The sequence below is a fragment of the Pimephales promelas genome, chromosome 15 (assembly GCF_988280905.1).
Source record: "Pimephales promelas chromosome 15, fPimPro1.hap1.1, whole genome shotgun sequence".
In the NCBI taxonomy this organism is placed as follows: Eukaryota; Metazoa; Chordata; class Actinopteri; order Cypriniformes; family Leuciscidae; genus Pimephales; species Pimephales promelas.
In genome coordinates, this window is record NC_142783.1 from 19,767,893 (window position 1) to 19,792,711 (window position 24,819).

The 24,819-nt window shown below is 36.6% G+C and overlaps 1 protein-coding gene across 1 annotated transcript in view; it reads right to left on the reverse strand.

Annotated features, from left to right (window-relative positions):
* Nucleotides 1-889: 889 nt before the first annotated feature.
* Nucleotides 890-24,819, reverse strand: part of atp6v1b2a (ATPase H+ transporting V1 subunit B2a) — a 29,513-nt gene continuing 5,583 nt past the window's right edge. The window contains exons 2-14 of the mRNA XM_039669961.2: nucleotides 18,075-18,130; nucleotides 17,293-17,391; nucleotides 17,088-17,181; nucleotides 16,906-16,983; nucleotides 16,057-16,196; nucleotides 11,516-11,617; nucleotides 10,636-10,733; nucleotides 10,428-10,551; nucleotides 6,503-6,653; nucleotides 4,912-4,994; nucleotides 4,034-4,138; nucleotides 3,795-3,924; nucleotides 890-1,191 (exon numbers count right to left, since the gene is read on the reverse strand). Of these exons, the coding sequence (XP_039525895.1) occupies nucleotides 1,049-1,191; nucleotides 3,795-3,924; nucleotides 4,034-4,138; nucleotides 4,912-4,994; nucleotides 6,503-6,653; nucleotides 10,428-10,551; nucleotides 10,636-10,733; nucleotides 11,516-11,617; nucleotides 16,057-16,196; nucleotides 16,906-16,983; nucleotides 17,088-17,181; nucleotides 17,293-17,391; nucleotides 18,075-18,130 (1,403 nt within the window). The 3' untranslated portion in view covers nucleotides 890-1,048. The remainder of the gene's footprint in view (nucleotides 1,192-3,794; nucleotides 3,925-4,033; nucleotides 4,139-4,911; nucleotides 4,995-6,502; nucleotides 6,654-10,427; nucleotides 10,552-10,635; nucleotides 10,734-11,515; nucleotides 11,618-16,056; nucleotides 16,197-16,905; nucleotides 16,984-17,087; nucleotides 17,182-17,292; nucleotides 17,392-18,074; nucleotides 18,131-24,819) is intronic.

Here is a 24,819-nt window from a genome sequence, read left to right on the forward strand (position 1 = left end):
GCAAAGAATTGCCAGAAGTGAAAAAAAACACTGAATAACAGAAAGTACTACATATTGATGTGAAAACTGGTATCTTGGTAGAAAGTCCCGCCACACACAAATTAACGTTACTGTTGTTATTATTATGACAAAAAAATAAAAATAAATAAGCAGCCAGCCAATCACCATATAACAATATAATTTAATTCATCTGAGAGGTTTGACAGGTTTAAACAGCAAACAAAACAGGTAAAACACATTTACACATACAGAGTAAGAGGGGAATGTTTAATCAGTCTTACATTGCAGAGCATATTTCAAAGCACAGATGCTGTAAACATCCTCCATTCCTCCTCTAAAAGGGAAATAACAGCTGTCAGGTGACAAGCACACACACTATATGATCATTCAACACCTATAATCACCTGTCTAACAGCATAACAGAAACTAAGTTTGGTTTGCAAGTATTCATTTAAATGTGTTTTTTTTTATATTAAAATAAATAAAAGCAAATATTTCCAAGGGAATAAGGCCCATAAATGAATTTGTAAATCAAATATTCTCATTACTTACATTGGAATGTTTGGAAACGTTATTTTTACGTTTGTTATAGTGATTAATGGAGGACGTGATGTGCAAGTGAGGACAAATGTGGACAAATGTGCAAGTGAGCCCTGAATAATTCCCTTTGAGCGCAAATGTTTTGTAATATTCTCTTTAGGCTTCAGACAGTGAAAAAGCTTACACAAAAAGAAAAGAAATGAACTACAGGACAGTATGCATCTCCAGCACAATTACACATCCTATCAACATGATACAGTACACACAAACATGTATAACACAACAATGGGGGACACTGGAATAATCTCTGGAGGTCATAACACATGAGATGACAACATGCATGTTTATGAAATAATTTAATGCATGATAAATGTGTATTATCCCAGAGTTATGCCTTGTAATCCTAAATATCACTTGTCAGGCTAAAGGTGGACACAAGGGTTGAGATTTGTTTTGTGGGAGATTTGTTTAGCCCAGGCCTCCAAAAGGTGTAGTGGTCTTAGGAGGCTCAGTGGCGGGCAGCGGACTCTCTCGGGTAGAACTCGGCCAGTGTGCTCTGAGGAATTCTCTTCAGCATTTCTTTGGGGAAGATTCGGAGCAGCTGCCAACCAATATCCAGTGTCTCGAATACAGTTCTGTTGTCATACGGACCTAGAGAAATGGACACATTTCTCATAACCTCATTTAAGTCACATGACATAACATACAAGCTTCCATTATGCATCATATATATATATATATATATATATATATATAAATGTTAAAATATAGGAATTATAATCAGAAGTTTTGAAAAAAAGAAGAAAAAACCAAATGCAAAAGAATGTCTTAAAGAAATCGACTTTATAGCCTTGTATTTAGCTTTAATGGTGAATTTCAGTTAAACAGAAAAAATTATTTACTTGAAGGAAACACTGTATTGTTCTACAAAATCAATGGGAAAGAAGTAAAAGCATGTTTAGTTCTCTGTAAATAGAAGCAATAACTGAGATCCATCTGTTTCTTAAGAACATAAACAATGTCTTTTTCTACCAATGACACAGCGATTGTGTGACAGACACAAAGAAAGCCGAGAGATTTCATCCTATATTAAACTAAATTTGAGCAGGGATGTGTTCAGGACAGAACTCTTATCAAACATGTGAAGCTGTTTCTCCAAAGTAGATAGTTAGCTGAAGCAAGTACTTTCACCCATGTAAGAAAACACCAAAATAAAAAAGGTCCATTGATTGACCAAAAAGGAAACACATTCCTCAATCACAGGACCTTATAAAGACAAATGGAATAGCCCAAGAAAGCCATTGCTTCCTCTATCCACATGCTTGCCAACTTCTTAAGGTAAATACTCATCTATAAAAGATAATCAGCGCCCCCTAATGGTATAGAGAAATAACATCCAAGCAGTGTTGTGCCTGAACGCGTTCAATGAACGATAGTTCATGAACTCGTTCATATTTTGGGCTAACGTGAATTGAATGTACTGTATTACTGCCTGATGAATTACTGCAGCCGAGGATACGCCCTTTGACGAAAAGTCAAGATCTTCACAATTTAACGTTGCAAGTCTTTAAGATTACACTTACCAAATTTGAATATGATCAGATTAAACTGTAAGAGTTAGTTAAATTACGAGGCCTGAAAATGGCAAAAACTGCACAAAAATCGGAGAGGAAGATCAAAATGTCTAACTTCCTGTTGTGTTTAGGGATACGCTCCAAGAGACTTTTTTGTAGGTATTGGGTCTTTACATGCATGTACCGAATTTCGTACATGAACCTGAAATGCAGTGAGGTGCACTCTGTTTTAGGTGGCGCTATCAAGCCATTTTGCCCCGCCCAATTCTGAAATGCATATCAGATGTAAATTTTCGCACGTTTTGATGCGTGTGCAAATTCGTGAGTTTTTGTGCATATTTAGGCGGTCAAATGTGATTCATTTCGAATAATAATAATAATAAATATAGCTGCAAGCAGGGATGACGGGGACAATCGGTGGCACCGCAACCCCAGTTGCCACCGGCTTTGGCCCTTTCATCGCTGCCCGCATATATATATATATATATATATATTTATATATATATATATATATATATATATATTCTGGGTGTTCTGATGGTTGCTAGGCAGTTGCTAATGTATGTTGGGTGGTTGCTAGAGTGTTCTGGTTGGTTGCTAGGTGGTTGCTAAGGTATGTTGGGTAGTTGCTAGGGTGTTCTGGGAGGTTTCTATGGTTTTGCAAGGGTGTTCATGGTATTGTGGGTGGTTGCTATGATGTTGCTAGGGTGTCTGGGTGGTTTTTATGGTGTCGCTAAGGTGTTCTAAGTGGTTGCTAGGGTGTTCTTAGGTATTTTGGGTGGTTGATAGGGTGCTCAGTGTGGTTGTCAGGCAGTTGCTAGGGTGTTCTGGTGGTTGTTAGGCAGTTGCTAGGGTGTTATAAGGTATTTTGGGTGGTTGCAATGGTGTTGCTACGGTGTTCTAAGGTATTTTGGGTGGTCGCCTTTTCAAGGCTTGGGGCCCTAATTATAATAATCCTTCGGAAAACAATAGAGCCTTCGACTCTCACAACCCAACTTGGATCCAACTTGGACATGCCTAGGATTTCAGTAAGTTGGCTCTCACAAGCCAACTTAATAATAATAATAAGTTCAAATAGGATTTCAGTAAGTTGGCTTTCTCAAGCAAACATAACAAGCTTAAATATGATTTCAGTAAGTTGGCTCTCAAAAGCCAACTTAATAATAATAAACAGAGCAATTCTAAAAGGGTCCTCACACCATCGGAGGTCGGGCCCTAAATAGGGCTGCAATCAATATGAAAGATGTGCATACTTCTTTTTAATTGGAGGATTTGATGGAGACAGAGGGCATTATACAGCAGCAGCATTGAGAAGAACATTCATTGAGGTAAAGTGCTTTGTGGCAGAGCAAGAGCAGTGGCTGAAATACTGTCTAGTGGTTTCCAATGTAGAATGTAAAATGGCAGAATAGTGTACATGCGCAAGTCTGTAGAACCTTGAATTTTAAAAAAAGTCTATAAAACTGCTCTGTGTGGTGAACTGTGCTTTAAAAAAAAACATGCGTTCCATTTATCAGAGAAAGACTGAAATAATTGGATCTTCCCAAAGTTTCCTTTCTAGTGCAAAAAAAAAAAAAAAAATCAGTTTAAAATGGGAGTTTAATATTCCTGCTTATTTCAGACCTATCAAGAGTGAATGTGCCTATGTATTAGTGAAAACCACACACTAGGGGTTTGTACCTTGAGCAATGAAATTCTTTTCAAACTTCTGCAAGAACTCCAGGTACAGCAGGTCATCTGAGGTCAAAGCTTCCTCACCAACCACAGCCTTCATGGCCTGAACATCTTTACCAATGGCATAACATGCATACTATGGGATTGACATAGAAACAGAGTGATAATTAGCAACAAAAAAAAAGACAAGAAAAAAAAAATCACATTAAATGGAATTCTGTTGTAAGAACATGCTACTTCTTTACCAGCTGGTTAGAGACATCAGCGTGATCTTTGCGGGTCATGCCCTCTCCGATAGCAGATTTCATCAATCGAGAGAGAGATGGCAGTACATTGATGGGAGGATAGATCTTTAAGTGGGGAAAAAAAGAACACCAAAGAATACAGTTTTGAAGAATTATACATTCATATTTATCTGGGAATCAAGTCAAGTGTGCAAGAATGTGTGAATGTACACAGAATGTATAGTTTGGAGACTAAAATAGTCCTCAGAAGTGACCTAAATCTTGCTTAAGGAACATTAGGGGACATCCTTATATGGAAACATTGAAAATAAACAGACAGACGTCTGTGACTGACTAACCAACTAAAATATCTAAATAAATAATTGAAATACCAACTGAAAAAAAAAAAAAAACTAAATTAAAGCTGCAATCCATAACATTTGGCGTTCTAATAAACAGAACTGCACGTGTCTGGCGGAAGAACATTGTAGCACTTCTCTCCGTTTATATCTATGATGAGTCACGTAGGTACTAGGCTACTCCGCAGTGGTACAACCCGGACCAGTCAGGATAAGACAAAAAGATGGTTTGGAAAATCTATTCATGATGTGCTTGCTTATATAAATTTTGACAATTCTGAACAACAACAAAAAAAAGTCACAGACTGCAGCTTTAACTAAAGAACAATAAAAAGTTTCAAAGAAACTGTATTCTAGCTTCACAAAGAATATCTAAAAGACGAAGTATTAAATATTAGTTCTAATAAATGAATGTGTATGAAACATTAATGGGTCCTTCTGTACTTTTGCAGATTCTGAAATGGATCATGTACCCCTTTCATCATATTTCCTAATAACAAAGCTTTCCAGCTGTTTGTTATGACTGGCAAAACTTCTCACCTGTCTGTTATGCAGTTGTCTGTCTACATACACCTGTCCCTCTGTGATGTAACCAGTCAAATCAGGGATCGGATGGGTGATATCTATGTGAAACGGGGAGAAAATGAGAAATTAGCAGATTTGAGCATTTATCTTTTTTTTCATTTTTATTATTCAGTCATTTGCTCATTCTAAATAATGAGATTTATTAGTTGTTCATTTCATTTGCAGCATCTGTATATTGTGGTGATGTGATGCCCGAGATAAAAGGGCAAAGAAAGCGAAACGAGAAAGAGGTTTCCTGGTGCTGTTATAAAGGGGAACACCCATTCAGAAACACACACGGGCCCTTCACAAGGATGTTTCTATAGTAACCAAAGCCATCAAGACTGCTAGTTACTGGCCGCAGTTGTTGTGTCCGGCCAGAATACAAAATAAAGACTTAAAATAACAAAATAATTAAATATTAATGCTGTCAAATCGATTAATCGCATTAACATAAAAGTTTATTTACATAACATGTTGTATATTATTACATTTATACATACATACATGTGTGTGTGCGTGCGAATGTCTGTGTATATCTACATACCCACGTATATTTGAAGAGTTCAGATGCAAAAGCCTCTAAATGCCATTTGAAATTTTCTTCTTTAATGATGATTTTTTATCAAACTTGTATATTTAAGTTCAGTAATTTCACTTAAATGGCAATGATAATTACCTATTAATTGTTATTTAAGTGAAATTACTGAACTTAAATATACAAGTTTGATAAAAATCATCATTAAAGAAGAAAATTTCAAATGGCATTTAGAGGCTTTTGCATCTGAACTCTTCATATATATACAGAATACATATAAATGTAATATACATACACACACACATTCACAGATTATTAGGAACACCATACTAATAGTGTGTTTGACCCCTTTTCACCTTCAGAACTGCCTTAATTCTATGTGGCATTGATTCAACAAGGTGCTGAAAACATTCTTTAGAAATGTTGACCCATATTGATGTGATTCGAGCTCGAGATGATTCAAGCTGTGTGATATGATCCATTATCCTGCTGGAAGTAGCCATCAAATTCTGACTCTAGCATCTAAATGTCTCAACAGAAATCGAGACTCATCAGATCAGACAATATATATAAAATGTATGTGCGTTTGTGTGCGCATATTATGTAAAGACAAACGTTTATGTTAGATGTGATTAATCGATTTGAAAGAACTTTTAAATATATTTAAACAAATAACCTCCAAAAATACTGAACTAACTGAATAAATAAACTAAATAACTGGTAGGGCTCTATTTAACAATCCTGTTCCCCATGAACATAAGATGTACCTTTTTAGTACAATAACTGGATAATAACTAGATACTAACCCTGAACATACACCTAAACCTAACCTTAACCTTTATTTGGAATAAAGCAACCATTCTCACCCCATATAATGCACACTTCTAAACAAATTGCACAGTTTCATAGCTCAAATATAGGATGAGATTCACACTGAAGTTTATAGTATATTACAGTACAGTTTAATGTTATATAAAATAGGTTGATGGTCTAATTTAGGAAACTAAATAAATGTGTATGTGCTTGTACCATCATTAGGCATGGTTAGAATGGGAATCTGGGTGATTGATCCATTTCTGCCCTCCACTCTTCCAGCACGCTCATAGATTGTAGCAAGATCAGTGTACATGTAACCTGGGAAACCACGACGACCCGGCACCTCTTCACGAGCAGCAGACACCTACAACCCGCAACACATCAAGATAAAATTGGTGTTTAACATCATGACAAGAGAGGTTCTGTGTGTGTAAAAGTTTTCCATTGTCTCCTGTGAAGTTCCACAGAAGCATCTTATAAAAACGAAAGAGTAGCATAGCATCTGTTCCACAACAAGCGATCAATGACAGCCTTTTCAAGTCAGTCAAATGAGGTTAATCTGTTTTCGACTTGGTGCATCTACACACAGGCACTTTTATAAGCAGAAAATACACCTCTTCTCCAAAGGTTAAAACGAATGTTGACACCGTTCTTAGCCTCACCTTTACCAGGCTGAATGGGTGAGGGAGTTAAATGTTAATGCTCCCGTAGCTCTTTGAAAGTGGTTGCCAACTGCAGAAGCCAAAGCATGCAGCTTTGATAGGACTGAATGTATCCCAAGGTTACAGAGGCACAAAAGCAGGAGAGAATGGTCCTTTCACATGCAATCATTACCATTTAGAATGAGCATTATGCATTTGACACGTTTAGACGTCAAAACATGTTTGTGGCAGAAAAACGATAAATCACTGGCATGAGGGGGGAAGAAAAGAGATGCTGCCCCCCAAAAAAAGTATCTTGAGGACGATGAGGAACAGAGTGGAATGAAGTGTACACAAATGTTATTTTGTACTAATCTTCTGTTTATATAATGCCCCACTGTTATATTTGGAATGGCATACTACCTTACTACTACTACATATGTATATTTTTTGAACTCAATAGATTTACCAAACTGTGCCCTATACAATATAGTATTCCTAAAGCAACACACTCCATTTCCCCTATCCTTCCAGTGTGAGAAATAAATCAAAAGCAACATCAACCTTGATTTTTTAATTAAAAACATCCCCATCTTAACTCGTGATTTAAAAAAAAATTTCTTTCATTTTTTTTCCCCTTGTAAAAACGTTCTCTCTAGCCAGTCTGATCCAATCACGTCAAGAAAAATGTATGAAATATTGGTCAGCAAGTTGAGCACATTGCATTTCGAAATAGTGTGCTCTGGAGCATACTATTTTGAAATGCAATGTACTCAACTTGCTGTCCTTCCTCTAGTTTATGCTACACATTTTGCCAAATGTAGTAATGTAAGGTCCTTGATGGATTTCATGCATACAGAAAATGTCCATACTTTGCACAATGTATATACAAAATTTACAGAAGAAACAAAATTAGTTGCCAATATGCTATTCGGAACAAAGACAATGTCTTGGTTTCTCATCGGGTTTTGTTTAAAACATGATTCTTACACTTTGGCAGATGGTGCTGAAATCCATTCATTACGATTGGACACAGTGGCTCTTCAACATAAGCCACACAGGAAACAAGATACTAACCGTAACGCTGGCCATTGCTCCAATACGGTTCCAAATGTCAAGAGGAGGTTACTCTCCTTTTGTTACACGAGATTGTGCTCTTTTATAGCCATCATAGCGGTTTTCTGTTTGAGCGGTTTTCACTCCCAAACATTTGGAATTTGATATGATGGAAATGGCTCTGTACATGCACAAGTCAACAACTCGTATTGCTAATGTGACTTGAGAGGCTCCAAGTAAGGTTGTTACATACATACATAGCCTGGATGCCAACCCGAACCCCGCCAACAACAATTTATTGGTTTCGTTTCATTGAGGACTAATTATGATCGGTTCAGAATTAGTCGGGCCAATCAAATTGCCAGGGCGGGCTTTATACTATGATCTGCAGTTACGTAATCATTACGTTATCAAAGAGCGCTTGGGATGAACTGATTTCCCTCAAAGATGATTGCAGCTGGAGAATTGAGATGTTTCCGCTATTGCATCTGTTGTAAAATAAATTGAAAGCGCATTCATTTTAAAAGATGGACAGAGAAATAAAATCAAGGCATTTGGCGATCGGAAAGATGTGTTTGCCATCCTTCCTACGGGATTTGACAAAAGTTTAATTTATCAGCTGGCTCCAATGGTCGCTAAGAAGATGGGACACTATGAAAACCCTGTGGTTGTTTTGGCTTCTTCTTTGATCGCACTCATGGAGGACCAAGTAAAAGAAGCAACACTCATTATTTTACTACTTCCAGTGTGCCTGTATTCAACTTTGCTTAGCTCTTAAAAAACCTACTGTGTAGGTTTTTTTTTCCTGGTTTGGTTAAGACACGCCTCATAATCAAAGCCCTATGGAGCAGTATCAAACTCACATTCTAACTAGAATATGAGTATGACGAAGTTTGTTTATTGTTTATTTGACAGGCTAATACATGTATGTATTAGTCAGGCTAATGCATACATATAATGCAAAGTAAATGCGTTCGCTGTGCATCAAGTCTAAGAAGTGCACAGAATAATGGCTGGGAAATCATAAAAGGATAAGAAAACCAAACAGAGAGACTTAGGATAATTTACATGACAAGGTCAATTATGCTTAAGCAGATATGAAATGTAAATGGCTAACAACATGATACATCATAAAACAGGGTACTGGAAAAAATCCCTACAAAGCAGAGAATGTGTCGCAGATTTGTCTGCCCTTGCAACTAATGGAAAAACCTACTTGTCCCTTGAAAGCTTTCATATCAACAGGAACTGTTTATATGAGGTACATGTGCATTATGCCCTTGTAAAAGAGACCTTACACCATGTTTGTTGAAAAGGCTGAAGGTGTAAGATTTATTAAATAAATAAAGACACACATGGTTAGAAAACGCACTGAATGAGTTCTTTTAGCTCGTCCGCTTACCAATGTAAACTCGGAAGACTGAAATTCCTTCAGTTTATTCATTTATGGTCACTATAGTCTATAGGGGCAGTACTAGAGCAGCATTCATTGGGATGTCAAATACTTATTTCTTTTGAAGGGCCATGATTTTAATCATCTTATTTCAAAAACAAATGTAAAGGACAACTTCTGTGCTCAGTAAGGCAGCATTCATTTTGATCAAAAAAGCAGCAAGAACAGTAATATTGTGAAATATTATTATAATTTAGAATAACTGTTTTCTATTTTAATAGAAACTATATGGACAAGTATTGGGATCACACCTCAAAATGATTGAATTCAGGTGTTTAAATCAAACCCATTGCCACCGGAGTATAAAATCAAACACTAAATTATGGTCTGCATTTACAAACATTTGTGGCAAAAAAAATTGTCCATTTTAAAAAGCTCAGTGAATTAAAGTGATCGGGTCACAAAATCAGTTTGTGAAATTTCATCCCTGTTAGATATTCCACAATCAACTGTAAGTGGCATTATTGGAAGGTAGAAGAATAGCAGCAATGGAAAAGCAGCAACTCATCCACGAAGCGGAACGGAAGACCACTTAAAGTCACAGAGCGAGATTACAGAGTGCTGAGGTGCATGGTGCGTGAAAGTCACCAATGCTCTACTGTTCTAAACATCTACTGGCATTAATAACAGCACAAAAACTGTGCAGTGGGAGCTTCATAGAATGGATTTTCATGGCCGAGCAGCTGCATGCCAGCCTCACATCGAGTACAATGCCAAGCGTCAGATGGAGTGGTGTAAAGCACACCGCTACTGCAGTGGAAACAAGTTCTGTGGAGTAACAAATCACACATCTATTTGTCCAACTGACTTTGGAATTGCCAAAAATTCCCACAGGAACACAAATCTTGTGGAAAGCCTTCCCATATGATAAACTATGATACTTTTTTTTTTTTTCAGGATTCTTTGATGAATAGAAAGTACACAGCATTTATTTGAAATAGATTTTGTAAAAGGCCCTTGCTTCTTATCAATATGATATGGTCCTCACCTCTCTCAGGGCCTCTGCATAGGAGCTCATGTCCGTGAGGATGACCAACACATGCTTCTCACACTGATAAGCCAGATACTCCGCTGTGGTCAAAGCCAGACGCGGGGTGATGATGCGTTCAATGCTATGTAGAAAACATTACAATAGTCAATACGTTATACAAAATGCATTACATAAGATGATGGAGGTCATTTTAATTAATTCTCACGTAGGATCATTGGCCAGGTTCAGGAACAAGCACACATTGTCCATAGAACCGTTCTCCTCAAAGTCTGATTTGAAGAAGCGTGCAGTCTCCATGTTGACCTGGAATTAAAAAAAATAATAATCTGAAGTGCTAAACAAACCCAAAGTCACTGTTATTTCATTAGAGGCTGGAAAAACAGACAATGTCAGGTATTTCTTGTTCATTGTTAAAACAAAATCTCCACAATTTAGTTCAAAATGACCTCTTGAAGTACACTTCCTGCTAGGAAGAAAAATCCTTTTCCCTTTACATTTTGACCACCCTGCACATAAAATCAAGATATAGAGTTACAAGGTGTCAAAAGCGAATGCATTAGCTTTGAGTCCACACCGGGAGCCCAGTGGCCACAGGACACAAGGCTGGGTCAGTGACATTTCAAGCATGGGTTAATGGAAGCCCTCCAGACTTGAATACACAGGTGAACCTGACACCTGATGCAGGTAATACATGTCTGAGAGGACAGACCGCAGCCACTCAGGTGACAATAACAAAGGTTCGGAGAGGAAGCAGACAGCTGAGGGCAGAAGGTTAAGGTGGTGCTGAAGAGCAGGATTAAGTCACCTATGAGGACCAACATTCACCCACTCACACAAAAAGGACACAATTTTACATTCCGTCCACTGAGAGGATCATTTAACACAAGCATCCTGAAATTCATGCAACTATTTGACTCATGTATATTAGAGACCTAGATGTAAATCAGGATTTACTGTTGTAAAGAAAATGAACACAGAAGGAAGCTCGAGTAAAACAAGCATTTGATTACTGTAAGAAAACAACACACAAGAAAACACATAATTGGACACCATGGCAGAAAATAAAGGCACAGAAAACCACTCACCCCCATAGCAGCAAAGACGATGGCAAAGTTTTCTGAAGTGTAGTCCATCACATCTTTGGATTTCTGAACCAAACCAGCCTGGCGACAGATCTGGGCAGCAATCTACCAGTAAAAAAATAAATAAAATAAAAATAATTAAAAAAAAACATCACAAAACCAAAATTAGTTAGCCTTGTACATAATCGGTTTTTATCTTGGAACACAATTTAAAAATTATTTTGGAATAACATTAAAATACACAGAAATTAGGCATATTCAGTTCATCAACAAGTGCATGTCATAACAGCACTGCTGTACTAGTTGATTCACAAGCTATAATTATTTTAATTTGATATTAGTTAAAATAATCAATACTATTTTAAAATACTGTTCAAACCCAACACCAAGGCTGCAATTATTTGATCAAAAAACAGTAATACTGTGAAATTTACAATTTTAATATATTTTAAAATGTCATTTATTCCTGTGATGGCTAAGCTAAATTATCAGCAGCAAATACTCCAAAGTAAAAAAAAAGTTGTGCCACTTAATATTTGTGTGGAAACCATGACACATTTTTTCCTCTGTATTCTTTGATAAATAGAAAGTTCAAAAGAACAGAATTTAATTAAAAAGGAAACTTTTGTTACATATGTAATGCACTGTTTATGGGTGCGGATTCCTATTTGTGTGTGCATTTGCAACAAAGAGATTAAGACTATAAGCATGAGGAATTTCACGCTTATCACTTAATGTAATGGTCCTGGATGTCTAATCCGGCCTGACCCCTGACTGAACTCTGACCCTGAACACCTGTTTCTCTGAGTGGATAAAGCTGTCTGTGACCCCATGACTCCTATTTAATGAAACGAGAAACATTTATATCACAGCACAGCGCCTTCATTAGTGAGACACTGAAACTTACTTTACACTTGGGCTGGTGGAAGTTCACACCATTCAACCTCGGCTTTTGATCACATATTTTCATAACTGACAATCGCTGGAGCTTTATTCTCTCTTCACAGCCAATATACTGGGCAAACTACTGTCCTAAACTACTCTTCAACTTTTTATCTTGTTGCCATGACAGAGTTCAAAACTCTTCCTTGAAGCATGTATTTGATGGTTCTGCAAGGGCAGGACTAACCTTGGTCAGAAGTCAGTTTTCATAATTTTCTTTCTTTAATCAGGGACAAAAGTTTTCTTAATACAGGGTTTGAAATGACATAAACTTAGGGTTAAGAATAGTGTGAAAAGCACCAAAGTGTTATGGTTTATTACTATTGCCTGTGTGTGTGTGTGTGTGTGTGTGTGTGTGTGTGTGTGTGTGTGTGTGTGTGTGTGTGTGTGTGTGTGTGTGTGTGTGTGTGTGTGTGTGTGTGTGTGTGTGTGTGTGTGTGAGAGAGAGGGAGAGAGAGCTTAAGGGTGTTAACGGGAACTATCTTGTTGATGGTTTGAAGAGAAGCTTTCTCTCTCGAGTGTGTTAAAACCTCAGGGCTGAGTGAAACAACCAGTGACGTTCACACAAGAGAATAGTTGTGCTTGCGGTAAGAAAATGTACATAAAGCGTCATTTGCCAAAAACGAATGTCAAGCAATAAAGTGGCACATCTAATAAAGATTTGAAATATCCACGACTGGACCTAAAAAAAAATATTTTAAATGAAAATAAGTTATGCCATTCAGATAAAACATTGTATGGTATATATTTGATATAAATATTTCAAAATCATTATGTAATATTTATTCATAACGGTCTGACAAGACAACATATACTAAATAAATGTCCCGTTCATGGCAAAGCATTAAAAGAAAAGTTCACCAAAAAATTTAAAAAACAAAATAAATAAGAAAATTTTGGATGGCCACAAAGCCCATAAAACACTAACATATACAGACAAATTAAAACACACATACAGTCATAGAAATAATAGACAATGCTTTGCAAATCATTCATTTTCGTACTTGGAGTTCAGAGCAAATGACACGTGTTTGAATGTTTGAGGCACACTTGACTAAAGTTGCTCGCTGTAATTTTATAATTCTAAACAATATCTCAAAACAGCACCTAAACTGAGGGTGAAATAATGGCACCGAGGTTTACAAATTATTTGACCTTGAATTACTAACAAACTACTTCACAAAACCTTCATTATACAAAATTAATTATAATTATGAAACTAAACCAGAGTCTAAAGGACTATTAAACTTGACTGTGATACAAAATAGTAGAAAATAGTCATGATTGACCTTCTTAGAGTGCTGACGTATTGACATATTTTTGACGTAAAATGACGTATTTGTACGGCAAAACCCAGAAACATGTTAGTATTTAAGGTTCCATTGTTTCGAAGTCAATGGGATTTTGGTTAAAAGACTAGAATAAGTTCTGTGGCCAGTGAACACAAGATCGAAATATTTTCAAGTTTCATTCTATGATAAAACACACCAGTTACACCCCACTTGTGACATTGAATTCAGGCAAAAAGGGTGTATTTCGTTCCAGCCTAGGATTAGATTTTTATGTTTTTCTGACGATTGTATTTAGGCTTCAAAATTCATAAAAGTTGTGTTTATTTGCGAAAATTATCTTGGACAAAACATGCAGCTATCATAAACTTTTGTTGAACACAGAGCTTATTTTTCATGATAATTCAAAAACCTATGGAAAAATCCATTGTTTTTTTGTCAAGGGAACCAGTGTGATGCTAACTTCCGGGTTTGGCCAACACATTTACTTCATCCCTGCAGCACTCTACACAAGGCAGCCAACTTATATTCTTAATAGCTCATGTCATGGGTTACAACGTCCATTTTCCAGCCTGACAGCAGATAAGTTTGGCAGCTGAGTCACTCACAGTCAGTGGTATATGTAGTAGCATAACCTACTAAAAATGCGTATTTATGACCTTTGGGACAGAAATTACTAAAGCACAAGCAACCTATTATCTTTGTGGTGTTGTATGCTTAGAAAGCCCTTGCAAAAACACACTAAAGTTTCTAAAAAAAAGTATGTTTCCATATGCGTGTTTTCATCTCCATTGTTTAAGTGATAAAAAGCTGATGGCAAAGATATTGACTGTGAACTCTACCAATGTTCTTTGAAAGTTTGAGGAACAAATTTAGAGTTCAAGAATCATTTTGTAGTTCTCATCATTTAGTTCAACCAGGACATTACACTTATCTTAGACCTTAACAAGCCATGTGACCTCAAGCAGGTTCTGCACATATTGATCATTACTAAGTGGTTGGTTTTGTTTGGGTACTCTAGAGCTCTCGAAATCATACCGGTCCTTCCCACATTCACACGAGAGGAGAATGTGATGAAACGAACCCTGACCCACCTCACTGTTTCCACAGAAACACCACAGGCTGAAATCAATTACAGATCCCTCTCAAATTAACGTTAATCACACAGCCTTGTCTCGCTCGCGGGTATAATACAGAAAATAGAACTGTGGCTGCCTCGGTGCTAAACAATAAAGTGCTAAATTTGATCACAACACTTCAAATGAGGGAATTTAAATAAATCCCTCTAGGTTTCATTAAAATAATTTAAACACACTGGCAAGCAGCATGGTCTGTATTGTATCATCGGTTCTTGAATTGGGCTCTGGATAAAGACAGATTCCTGTGGAGCATTTCAAGGAAAGTTAAAAATCTGGCTGGATGAACGCAAAAACAAGGTGAATCTTGCTTAAACGCCACAAATGTATGCTAGTTGTAAAACAATATGTGACCCTGAATCACAAAACCAGTCACAAGTAGCACAGGTATATTTGTGGCAATAGCCAACAATACATTGTATGGGTCGAAATGATCAAAATCCTAATTTTTCTTATTCCAAAAATCATTAGGATATTAGGTAAAGATCATGTTTCATGAAGATATATTGTAAATTTCCTACCATAAACATACAAAACATTTATTTTTGTGAGTGAATGCAGTACAATCGCGAACATAAATAAACTTTAACGGTGATTTTCTCAATGATTTTGGATTTTTTTGCACCCTCAGATTCCAGATTTTCAATTAGTATCCAATTAGCAAAACCATACATCTATGGAAAGCTTATTTATTCAGCTTTTAGATGAAGTATTTAATCTCAATTTAAAACAAATGACCCTTGTGTCTGGTTTTGTGGTCCAGGGTCACACATAATGGTCATACAATAATCTCAACAAAAAACAAAAACAAAAAAACTAATAGAATTATGCTTAGATATGCCCATTTGACCAATAAACAGAAGTAATAGTTATTTTTAAAAAAGTGAACTGCCAGCCTCTAAAATGGATAACACACAATTTATGTTATATTATATTAGTCTATATTATTATATTATATTATACAAAACAACAAACCACACCTCAAAATATTATAAAATAAAAAAATATTTTAGTCAATAAGTCATCCAATAATTACAATGGTGTCTGGGAATGATATTAAACGGTATAATTTAATAATTTTACACAATCTAGATATTGGCCAAAGAAAAGTTCATATTGGACGACAAAAGCCAACCTGCAGAACAATCATTTCTGTTGTATAATGAGTTAAACACACCTCATTATGTGGTAGTCCAGCAGCACTAAAGATGGGGATCTTCTGCCCACGGGCAATACTGTTCATGCCATCAATAGCAGAGATGCCAGTCTGAATCATTTCCTCAGGGTAGATACGACACTGAGGGTTGATGGGCTGACCTAAGGGGAAATCAAAGTGAGAACAGTGACTTTACATGAGTAGAAAAGATATCTGGTACTTAAGAGTCTACAAGGTACAACTTCTATTTCTAAAGGAGGAAAACGATTTTTTAGGGCAAAACTACCCACACTGACCACTCATGGCAAATGATCAAGGCTCATATTTTAGAAAAAAAAAATCTCATCAAGGCATATCAGCATTCTACACACCATTTGGAGTGGTATGACCTTGAAACCTGATCAACCTTTTTTTACGCCCCCTCTTATCCGTTTGGCTCATTCAAACGTTGCTTTGAGTCCCCATTGTATACCTTTGATAGCTCAAAGGCTCACCTTTGCCATTTCAGCTTAGCAGAGATCAGGGTCATGAGGTCAGTAAATGGCTTAGAAAGCACACAAAAATTCCCTTTCAATCTCTCAAAATATTCAAATACTAACAAGGAGGAATTTTAGGCATTTATAAACATATTACTGGCCATTCAACTAAGCTGCAGACAAGCTGAGCACATACTGACAAAGAACATTCAACATGGTTCATGGTAGCCAAATTGGTTAAGCTGTGCTGCTAAATTTTAAAGTTTGATACCAAAAAGACCCAACATTTAGAGTAAATGAGTCCAACAGTAGTGGTCAGTCATCTATGCGCCTCTCGAGAAGACATTTGTTCCTGCAAATGTTATATAAAGCCTAAAAAAAAGAAGCCTCTTACCCATGATGTCCAAATAGTCCTCAGCCAGAACAGTAGGGCCCCGGTCAATGGGTTTACCCGACCCGTTGAAAACACGTCCTGAAATAAAATGTCAAGTTCTTCATGACATCTGTATTGGTCATGTAGAAGACACATAAAGACAATGATTACATAGGCTACATGAGCATTAGTCACGTGCTTACCAAGCATATCCTCAGACACAGGTGTGCGCAAGATGTCACCAGTGAATTCACATGCGGTCTTCTTAGCATCGATACCTGAGGTTCCTTCAAACACCTGATGGGCACAAAATGTAAATATTATACTTGAGATAGTGTAAGTACTGATTCTAACAAATATTTATAGAGAACAGTTCGATTTTAAAAGAAAAAAATGATTTCAGTGCACCTGGACGACAGCTTTGGTGCCCACGACCTCCAGAACCTGCCCACTCCTCTTGGTCCCATCAGGTAAGGTGAGGTGCACAATCTCAGCATAACGTGGGAACTAGAGGAGGGCAATAAAGAAAGATGAAGAAGAGGATCAATATATACTACCATTCAAACCCATTCAGTTTTTTGGGGAGAGAGAAAATATTATAAAAATAAAACATTTTATTTAACAATGATTCATTAATCAAAAGTGACAGTAAAGACAAAAAAAAAATTGTTTTCCACAACAATAATTTAGAAATTTTTCTTGAGCAGCAAATCATCATATTATACTGATTTCTGAAGGATCATGAACTGGAGTAATGATGCTGAAAAAAAAAATCCTGCCATCACAGGAATAAATTACAAATAATAAAAAACTTTTTCCAAACTTAATTACTCACCAGTATGTTCTTACATAAATATAAATGGCCAATAAAAAGGAATAAATCATTTTAATTAAAAATGTAATGCTCAAAAGTTTAACTATAAAATTATTTTTTGTTTCTTTTCTTTACTACAGTTGGAAAAAAATATCCTTCTTTCCATTTTCTTTTACATATGGAACCTAGGACTATTTTTTTTGTATTGTCTTGACTAAAAATTAGAGGGTTAAATGCTACAAATTAAAGGGCAAAACATAACTATTATATTTTTTTCCTCTGTACAGTCACTATAAGAAGTTTAAAACAAAAGAAAGAATAAATCTTCTCATATTTTGAGATACTTTACATGTTAAAACATGGAAATAGGTCTTACTTTGACATTGTCCAAGATAACCAGTGGCCCATTTACACCAGACACAGTAGAGTAGGCTGAGGATGACAAAAACAACACAAAACATAAAAATATACACAATAAACCTTTTTACAGAATCTGTACTGCTTGGAAAGGATGCTATATGTAACACCTCATAATTAATATTAAAATTTACATCTTCAATTTGTATTTTTATTTGACCATTTGAGACACCCTAAACAGTAAACATGCAATTACTAAACAGATATATGGGAAACTTTTATTGATTCTAGGTTGCTGCATGTCTTCTTGACAAGCATGAGAGTGCACTGCAGACACACACACACACACACACACACACACACACACACACACAGAGAGAGAGATGCTGTGACCAATAAAGTGCATGATATTTGCTACAAAAGCCCACAATCACATGGAAATGAGGACTCTTTCTCTTGACACCTGTGCATCTAATTGTACACAGTGACCTTTACTGGAGTATTCTAAATGGCTTTCATAAATTTCCATGTCCAAATGTCAGGGCTACAAGAACATAGTTAGCACATTCAAGGCAGCTTTTTCGGCAGATGTCACGATGGGGGACGACATGTTCACTCTGTTCCGTGAGGGACAATTACTTGCCTCAGACTATGGTAATTTATGATGGTTCCAGGTGCCCAAAAAGTCTCATACAGTCTATATAAACAATTACATTCATTTTAGGGAGACAAAAATAACTATCTTTGGGTCGAACAGGCCAAGCAGAGTGGGGCACAGAAGTGACTTTAAGATGACACTCTTTCCAACATGACTGAGGTTCATGTGACTCCTGATTCACTCTTGGACAGTCTGTCTTTAACAAACTCTGACTCAGAGATCAGGCATAATATGCCCCAAATGTAAAAACAAATACATCAGATGGAGGGAAGAAATTCTGCTAATTGTTGGAGCTGTGGTCCACACACAGCACTCTTACGGAGTTGTGGTGCTCATATGAGTAAGGCAAGTTCTAGTCTGACCTGCAACATGTCACAATACATTCTTTTCAGCCCAATCCATCGGTGTAATCATGCAGAAGCAAGAAAATAAAAACTAGTATTGATTTTTAATTTCATCGATATGAGCTTTTAAAATTTATTTTAAAGAAAGAATGTAATTATTTGTACAGAGACAGTTTTTATTTATTTTTATTTTTTTTTTACAATCTCTCCCCAACCAGTACAGACCAGTATGATCAAGTAGGGATGGGCGATAGGGCAAAAATTGAATAGCACAAATATTTTCAGGAAATTTCAATTAATTTTGGTTTTACCAATACAGCCAAATTAAATTTCCTATTTTGCAAATGTAGTTTTACAAGGTAACAAATAAAGAATGACAGACAATTAAAGCCAAATTAGGGGTGGGTTAGGATGAATAATGAAATTCATTTCATTTTACCTTTGTTATTAAAAATACAGATACAATATTATACACAAATGACAAAATACATGCTTTATTTTTACAGTAGGTGTATTTAACAGTAGTATTCAAGTAAGAAAATGAATACATGTCAAAATTATTATTCTTATTATTAAAAAAAGTTATTCAGTGAAGAGCAGTAAGTGATTTTTTCAAGGTTTATTAGGCTGTTGTCACTTTGTCACATGGATCAACTAGGTATACAAACACACATTTGGATTTCTCCACCTGGTTTACTTTCACTTAAGGCATAATCGGTTGTGTTTATGTACACCTTGTGTGTATTTGATAGTTTTAGCACAATAAGACGCGAAAGATAACTTAGTTTAGTATTCATGCGCTGTTTAACAGCCTTTTAATGTGTGTGTGTGTGTGTGTATGTGTGTTTGTATGCTGTGAAAAGCTTCCCAGAACAGCCTGTGAATTAAATCAATAAAACCGACAAGGCTTATGCAAATAATACACTTTCGTGATTGTGAATAACTGCAATGTGACGGGAATGTAACCCTATCTATGCATTAACTTGTGATGTGAACGTATGTCACGTACTCCCGTTGTACAGTATATTGGGAAGGAGGCTCCAGAACTGCAAATGATAGAACGTACATTTTATGTTGTTCTTCAAAAGCAGTTCGTTCAAGATCAAAAATCGGGATATCACATACCCCTATGAGCAAGTATTTTTGTTTTTGGTCCAGGGTCCAGGTGCATGCTCAGGGTGGGCCGTCATTAGGAGCAGAGGGTGTGGTCTCCTACTTTGGCCTTTTACTTTGCATGGGAAAACATTAGCCGCCCTGTCACAGGAGCCAATTTGGTGTGTGTCCTTTCACTTTGTTTCAGCATGTGTGTATACGTGAAAGAGAGAGGTGGTGCTTGCTAGATGGAGAAGAGTCCGCTTTGTCTTCTCTGGGTCGTCCATCACGCCCCAGTGTGTCGGTTTTGTGTACGCCATCAGACTGCGGTCTGATATCAAAGGCAGTAGGAAATAAGAATGGACCATCTCTAACGCCCAGCACAGCAGCCCCACGGGGAGCAGACACTATGCCACTAATTAGGGCTTCAGAAAGCAGAATCATTTGTCAATGCACAGTTGCCGTTTCCCACACACACACCTGCACATCGTGACTTTCCTTACTAGCTGAGGAGAAATGGAACAGTAAAAGAGGGCAATGTGGTTCCATCCTTTTTGTTGTGGTATCCCTTTTCAGTTACTTTTCTTTATGGCTTACATTTGTGTTCCATCTTTGTTTTCATAAAAAAAAAAAAATTAAAAATGCAGTTACCAAATGACAGACGTCTGTTGCGGTTTCCTCTCTTATGCCCTGTGGTATTTTCTATAAAAAAAATATTTTCAAAATTGATGTAATGCATATTTTTAAGTCAGGAACAATGCGTTTAAACAAGTTTTAATTGTTAAAACATTTCAGTGTTTAAATTAATTTTTTTTTTAAATAGACTTTTTTTTTGGTCAGGTGGTAAAACCAAATATTTATAAATATATATTTTATAGTGAAATTTTATAGTGAAATCTTAGCAATGTAACCCTTAGAGTGTCTACAGTGCTTACACATACTTATTTTGTGGTTGTGTGTTTTATGCATATTAATTTATAATTATTGCACTCTAGTGGCCAGGTATTTAGTATATTTAGCATCCGATATTACTTAAAGACAAAAAGATGATCATACACGCATACCAGTAAATGCATTAAATACAATAACTGTTCACAATCTAGACATTTGTTCACTTTGACCTATTATTTGTTGGGTTTAAATAAAAAAATTAAATGGTTTCACCAGCTGATGAATATCACTTGTGCCTTCTGACAATGAATTGAAAGTAAGAAAATTTCAGGATTCAGCATATTCACTGTCATTACTAATTACATACACACACACACATATATATACAAATACATATTATACATATATAGATGGAATGTTGAATAAATCGCATTCATAATGTAGGAACTGGAATAGGCTACAGTGGAAGAGATTATATGTAATTGAAGGTGATTGTATAACAACAAAGAGAGTCAGTCATGTTTTATATTGACGCCAAAAAATAATCAGCTTAAGTCAGTTTAGAACTTTAAATTAAAATATCAAAAATGTATTCATCAAATATCAAAAAATTAAATTCATAGCAACTTTAATTGAACACTAATACCTACTAAACAAGATTCATGACCTCTTTTCTTTTTGCAAAATATACTTTTGCAGCCAGATCATTGTAATGTGCAACACCCAGTATAAAAAAAAGTGTGACAGATTTTTCTTTACTTGATAGTGGCATCTATTAAAAAAATATCGAATTATAATTATTAATAAATGTAAAACGCCTAATTTAAAACTAACATTTTAGAACAATAATAATAATTATAATAATAATAGACAATCTTAGCACAATCTATTACTTAGGCCTACTTGGCTAAAGTAAGTTTTTTATTTCATTGCAGTTGCACCGACTTCCTGGTTGCGCCACCTGACTTTTGCAAAACTCGCACTCCAATAAAACGGTTACTTGCAACTTTAATTTACTTACATTGAAATGAAATAATTTTTATTTTAATATGGTTATCCAAAATCCTATTATACAAAATGTTTTTTTTTTAAATATGTCTAATAAAACAAGAAATCTCACAAAAAAAGATATTAGAGGCACAGGTGAAAGACTTAAGCTCCCATTATTGTGATTCCCAGAGCGAGACGTCTTCCCTAAATAAATGATTAGTCTCATAATTGCAGTTATTACGGTGAAAGAAAAACAGTAGTCAAATCAACACTGAATATTCGCGCTCTCTCAACAAACAAAAACAGATGCGTTCGGCAAATTCGCGAACACACTAAAATGCAGGCTTCCTGCAAATTCCATCATTTTTCAAGACATTATGGCTTTTCCTTCCCTCCGTCCTTTTTGCCTCAGCCCAGACAAATTGCAGTATGTGCTTCACAGGGAGGTGCTTATAAAATGGATTTAATAGCTACACTTACCCTACAAATTGCCCATATGTTTCAAAGGAGATGCATGTCTATTTACTGAGAGGTGATCATAATTACGAGGCTGGAAAATTGCGGCCTTATAATTGTACATCAACCCCTTAAAAGTCTCTCGAACGCAACGCAAACTGCTAATGGAAAATAGTGAGGAGATGAAATCTTTACTCAAACAAAGCTCATGATATGCTCTGATATTGTGCACAACATTAGACGAACGCTAAATTAAGACACGCAGGTGCTAATCTGCACTGCCAAAGCAGGACGCAGCTATTTTTTAGCCAAACAACGGAAGCAAACATGTTAATTTGTTATATCTAAATACTCTCGGGCGGGGGAAAGACACAAAACGGGCTGTACAAAACAAATACACAGAGTAGGAAAATCGGATCATAATTAAGCAAGACGAATTGCTTAATAAAAAAGAAACATAGGGCGATGAAACAACCCTGCCGATCCATGAGCCAATCGCCGTCCAGCTCTGTGATGAAGATGGCGGCCCACTTCAACTCCACACACAGAGGACTCAGTGCCGCATAAGAGGCCTTGTAAAATAAAGATTAAAAAATGGCTATACATTCACATGGTGTGAAGTAGCAACATTTCCCATTAGGCTTGAAAAACTTTCCCCACCCCTCCCAGGACACTTGAGTTTGAGTGCGCCGGTCCGAGGGCTAGGCATGCAACACCAGCGCGGGTCAACGTGAGGCCTGCGGAGCTGCCAGGCCCTATTGTGTGCCGAGATGTTAATTGGTTCTAATCCGGCGGTAGAAGCTGTTTTGGTAGCCTGACCCCGCGCCCTGAAGGACACCTTGGTGTGAAATACTAAAGGGCCCATTCAAGTGGTGCTGAAAGGAGGCATGGAGCATTCCAACACATTTCCATTTCTGCTGTGAAAGAGAAGCGCTGACGGAGAGGGAGGGGGCGCATGGTGGGACAGGCGTTTTTTGGGCCGGCCGCTAGCGTTGCGCTGGAACTGAATTAACGATACAAAAGCGCAGGCAAAGGTGCCAGGCTTCCCTCATTCACGCACATCCTCCTGCATTTCTTCTTTTTCTTTTTTTGCAGAGCATCCACATGGTGGTTTCCCATAAGACGCTATAAAAGAGTGCGCTAATTGCCCCATGTTTGGGATCAGATGGACACAAATGCAACTGTCATTAAACAGACAAACAAGCCTCACACAATTCCGCCATGACACCCGCTAAACTTACCCCGTAAGGCCCGCATATTAAGATTTGATAATGAATACGGAGACACTGGGCGTCTTTGATACCGTAACTGAAAAAGACTGATCCTGTCGGGGGGGACAGTGGTATCCATTCAACTTTTTAAAATGTAGACTGACAAGACAGAAACTATTTCATTTTTTCTAAAGAAATTCTAAGAAATCTAATTCGTGCATTTAGGAAATTTAAATTGTGGACACAAAATCGGAAATCAGCGACTGACAGTGGATTTTGTTGCAGACCTGCAATGTTGGCAATGGCTTTATAGCTCATATTCATCATTTGGAGACTGAAATGACTAATAGTTTGATATGACACCTCTTTTTTCTGACTGAGAGAACAATGAATAGACTGTTTAAACTGTATAAGTGAGAAAAAAAAAGGTTCAATGGTAGAATTAAACAAACCACCTGCCAAAACACTACAAATTACGCAGCTATTCTGCACGTACGGACAAGACCCGTCGCCACCAACATAAATGGCAAAAAAACGTACGTACTGTGCTTTTGATTAAACACACATTAGCACATTTCTGTGAAAATAAATAATAATTGCGACAATAATTGCGGCTGCAGTCCTGTAAAGACATATAATAGCTGCGGATTCTAAACTCAATGTTATGCCTATTCAGAAACACGCTGAACAAATGTAAAAACTCCGGGAACAATAAAATGTTTCTTGAAGAAAATGAAAGAGAAACGTTGGATGACCAATAGATAGACATGTGAAAGACAGTGAATCAGAGCTCACAGGGGACCTTGATGGTATTCTCTAGGACTTCAATGCTATAACAGAGGGAATCCAATTATGGCACTGACAGCACAATGTGCAGTACACTCAAAAGGGCAGTTTTCGGATTTAGACCACGTATCAAAATAAATTGAGCAAAATCAAAAAAATGAAGGATGATCATTTCCAATGTATAAAATATTAATGACAAACTAAGGATATTGTTTGGGGGGCCTTCATGATTTAAGGATTTAATGCACAAACACATGATTGTAGCCTTTTTGAATAACCCATAAGTGCCAAGTAATTAAATATGAACCTTCCCAGGCATAACATTGTATGTCATTG